At 39.8% G+C, this 4067-nt stretch overlaps 1 protein-coding gene across 1 annotated transcript; it reads right to left on the bottom strand.

Moving 5' to 3' along the window:
- Positions 1 to 2762: 2762 nt before the first annotated feature.
- On the bottom strand, positions 2763 to 3305 carry LOC125811395 (uncharacterized). The gene has a single exon (XM_049490875.1). It carries the CDS (start codon positions 3303 to 3305, stop codon positions 2763 to 2765), a length of 543 nt encoding a protein of 180 aa, XP_049346832.1.
- Between the last annotated feature and the right edge of the window lie 762 nt (positions 3306 to 4067).

Raw genomic sequence — 4067 nt, 5'->3', positions numbered from 1 at the left:
CACCCATAATTAAGAACTTACACGGACATAATTTCCAAACTCTTGGTGCATCGTCACTCAGATTGGAAAGTGCTTCCGGTTAGAGACCAAAAAATTCCGAATGCGAAACTAAGCGACAGACCTAAGAAAAAACCACATTGCCTTCTATGGGTGTGGTTTGATTATGGTGGAAGTCGCTCCTCTGCTCGTGTCCTAAGAGATTGACACTCCTCTTCGGACTATGTCCCAGTTCGCTGCTAAGAAATAGTTCCACGTTGTGCTGCATCCTAATGATGTCATCTGCACTGTGGTTTGTTTTGAGAATTCATCCTCTTGGATTGCTCTCGACAAAGACTGAGATAAAACTCATTAGCAAAAATGCCAATTCAAATGGGAGACAGTGTCTTTTTACCGTGTTGACACTTAATTGTTCTCTTGAATATTTGACGTCATCTATCAGGTTTGACGAAGCAAATAAAGTTTGTGTCTCATATTTGCAATATGATCTTCAATGTACTCTTTCTTTTGATGTCAAAGTGATAAAATAAGTGATGTAAATATGTTGGACAGTTCTCTTGACGTCGTTGTTGATAATTCTCTTGATGTCATTTTGTAAAGAAAAAAATGATAGTCGATGTTGATCTTCTTGTGATGGGTAAATTTTCTCTTGCAATGCATAACTTCTTTTCCGCGATGATGGAATCCTTCTCTTGCTATGCATGAATCTCTCCCGCGATGCATGACATTTTCTCTTGCTATGCATGGTTGCTTCTTCTTGCTATGCATAAATCTCTTTCCCGCGATGCATGACTTTTCTCTTGCATGCATGATTTCCTTTGTTATGCAAATTTTCTCTTTCCTGCGATGCATGACTTTCTCTTGCTATGCATGATTCCTCTTGTTATGCATGGTTTCTTCTTCCCGCGATGCATGCTTTTTTCTCTTGCGCAATGCATGAATTTTTCTCTTTTCTCTTCTCTTGTAATACATCAATCTCTTTTCCTTGCTAATGCATGACTTCTCCTCTTGTAATGCATGACTTCTCCGCGATGCATGATTTCTTTTGATGATGCTCCCTGATACCAAATGAAGATAATGCTTCACCGAGCAACATATGTGATCTTCTGGAACGCGGTATCGTCTCATCACAATATAAATAAAATGACCCTCGGAGTAGTGGTGTCATCTCATTTGACAACGATTAAATGACTCTCCGGGTATATCGTCTCAATCGACAATATAAATAAAAAATGACCCTGGAGTAGTGGTATCATCTCATTTGACAATACGATATAAATGACTCTCGGGTAGTGATATCGTCTCAATCGACAATATAAATAAAAATGACCCTCGGAGTAGTGGTATCATCTCATTTGACAATACGATATAATGACTCTCCGGGTAGTGATATCGTCTCAATCGAAATATAAATAAAAATGACCCTCGGAGTAGTGGTATCATCTCATTTGACAATACGATATAAATGACTCTCCGGGTAGTGGTATCGTCTCATTCGACAATACAATATAATAACTTCAGGGTAAGAATATTATCATATCTGATAATATAATGCAGATAAATATCTTCTAGGTATCTTAGTTGCTGGAAAATAATAATATTTCTCTCTTCAAGGTTTTCATTTGTCCCATCTCCGAACATAATTGCATGTTCGTTATGAACCTTGTCTTGCTGGAAATTTGAATAAATTAATGCTACTCATATTCCCAATTCTTGGTATAAGAAGCATGAAATATTTCCTGCATCCACAGAAAAGTTGTCAATTTGGGGAGCTCTTCGCCCTTTTGACTTCTCCATATTCATTGAATGGAAGAATATGCCGATCTTGAGGCAAACCTATAGACCTGCATCCACAGAAAAATTGTTAGTTTTTTTACAAAATGAACTGATCTGTGTTGATCTCTTCGGTTGTCTGCTCCTTGTCTTGCTATCTCCGGTTGATTTCTCCGATCTCCCGCTTCTTGATAGATAGGACAAAACATTTTTATGTAAAAATAATTGAAACATGTAGGAAAAGTTTTAAGAAAAAATAGATTTTCAAAAAGTAGCATTTGGAAAATGTCACTGCCAAGTGTCATGTCACGCCAAGTGTCATGTCACGCCAAACTTAGTGGACGCCATTTGGAGTTGATGTTTTGGGATCTATCCGATTACTTGTCGGGAAGTATTCAAAGTTGTTCTAAACTGTAGATAGACCCGGTTGAAATTTTGAGGCCATCTCAAAATTTCTGTCCCAGTTAGCCGTCATGGTTTGTCTTCAGTCGTTGGTGAGCAAATCACGGAATTTTTGAGATATTCTCAAAAAATTCTGTCCGAGTTGCAAATCTCAAAGTGACTTTAGTCTTGACTTTGTTGGAAAGATCTTTTCCTCGAGAATTTTTGAGTCCCTCTCAAAAATTCTGTCCCAGTTTCTATTGTGAAGAGAAATAGAAATCCTTACGGGAAATATGACCGAGCCCTTATGGCGCCTACGTATCCCGTTGAGACAGGAATCAGGTCAAACGTAGTTCCCCCTCAAGGATTAACAAAAGTAGGAATTTTACAAAGAAGCTGACCGAGGCCGACATAGGCCGCCTACGTATCTCATTCTTGAGAATTCAGGTCGAACGTAGTTCAAATACAAAAGGAAGCATTAAAAGGGGATAAAGGAGTGACCGAGGCCGACATAGGCCGCCTACGTATCTCATTCTTGAGAATTCAGGTCAGACGTAGTTCATTACTTAGGGATGGATTCTAAACAAAGCAATTACAAGCAAATGGAACGATTACAAAGAAATGACAGAAATACAAACTGAAACTTCATAATATCTTTTGACAGCATCTGAGTTGATCGGTTTCGGCCATTCAGTGCCATCCATCTCCGACAGGACTAAGGCACCTCCAGATAATACTTTGCGAACCATGTAGGGTCCTTGCCAATTCGGTGCGAATTTCCCTTTGTACTCATCCTGATGAGGGAAAATACGTTTGAGGACCAACTGACCAACTTCAAATATTCTGGCTCTTACTTTCTTGTGAAAAGCACGAATCATTCTCTGCCGATACAATTGACCATGACAAACGGCAACCATTCTTTTCTCGTCAATCAGTGTTAACTGATCAATCCTCTTGCGAACCCATTCAGCATCACCCAATTCAGCTTCTTGGATGATTCTCAACGAAGATATTTCAACTTCCGCAGGTATAACTGCTTCTGTTCCATATACCAGCAGATATGGAGTAGCTCCAACTGATGTTCTGACAGTCGTTCGGTAACCTAACAAAGCATATGGCAACATCTCGTGCCAACCTCTGCGATTATCAATCATTTTCCTCAAAATCTTCTTTATGTTCTTGTTGGCGGCTTCTACAGCTCCATTCATTTGGGGACGATAGGCGGTTGAGTTTCGGTGAGTGATCTTGAATTGTTCACATATCTCTCTCATCAAGTGACTGTTGAGATTCGCTCCATTATCAGTAATGATGGATTCTGGTACTCCAAACCTACATATCAGGTTGTTGTGAACAAAATCAGATACAACTTTCTTGGTTACCGATTTGTATGAAGCTGCTTCTACCCACTTGGTGAAGTAGTCAATGGCAACCAAAATGAATCTGTGTCCGTTAGAGGCAGCTGGCTCTATTGGACCAATGGCGTCCATGCCCCAAGCTACAAATGGCCAAGGTGAACTCATAGCATTGAGCTCATGAGGCGGTACTCGAATCAAATCACCATGCACTTGACATTTATGACATTTTTGTACAAATTTGCAACAATCGTGTTCCATAGTCATCCAAAAATAACCGGCTCGGAGGATCTTTCTCGCCAAAGTGAGCCCATTCATATGAGTACCACAATTTTCGGCATGTATCTGGTCCAGAAGTTTTACAGCTTCATTAGCATCAACGCATCTGAGAAGACCTAAATCTGGAGTCCTCTTGTAAAGGATTTCTCCACTTGCAAAGAAATTGAGGGCCATGCGGCGTATCGACTTCTTTTGGTTGAACGTTGCATTCTCAGGATAAGTCTCATCCTCTAAATACTTCTTGATGTCAAAATACCAAGGTAAACCATCTGGTTCCGCCTCAAC

The sequence above is a fragment of the Solanum verrucosum genome, unplaced genomic scaffold (assembly GCF_900185275.1).
Source record: "Solanum verrucosum unplaced genomic scaffold, falcon-dt-bn FXZP01000687.1, whole genome shotgun sequence".
Lineage (NCBI taxonomy): Eukaryota > Viridiplantae > Streptophyta > Magnoliopsida > Solanales > Solanaceae > Solanum > Solanum verrucosum.
Note: the sequence above shows the minus strand (reverse complement) of the source record. Positions and strands in the feature narration are given on the sequence as shown.

What these genes read in the sequence shown, in the direction of transcription:
- LOC125811395 (XM_049490875.1), bottom strand. Translation starts at nt 3,305, where the DNA reads ATGATTGATAATCGCAGAGGTTGGCACGAGATGTTGCCATATGCTTTG.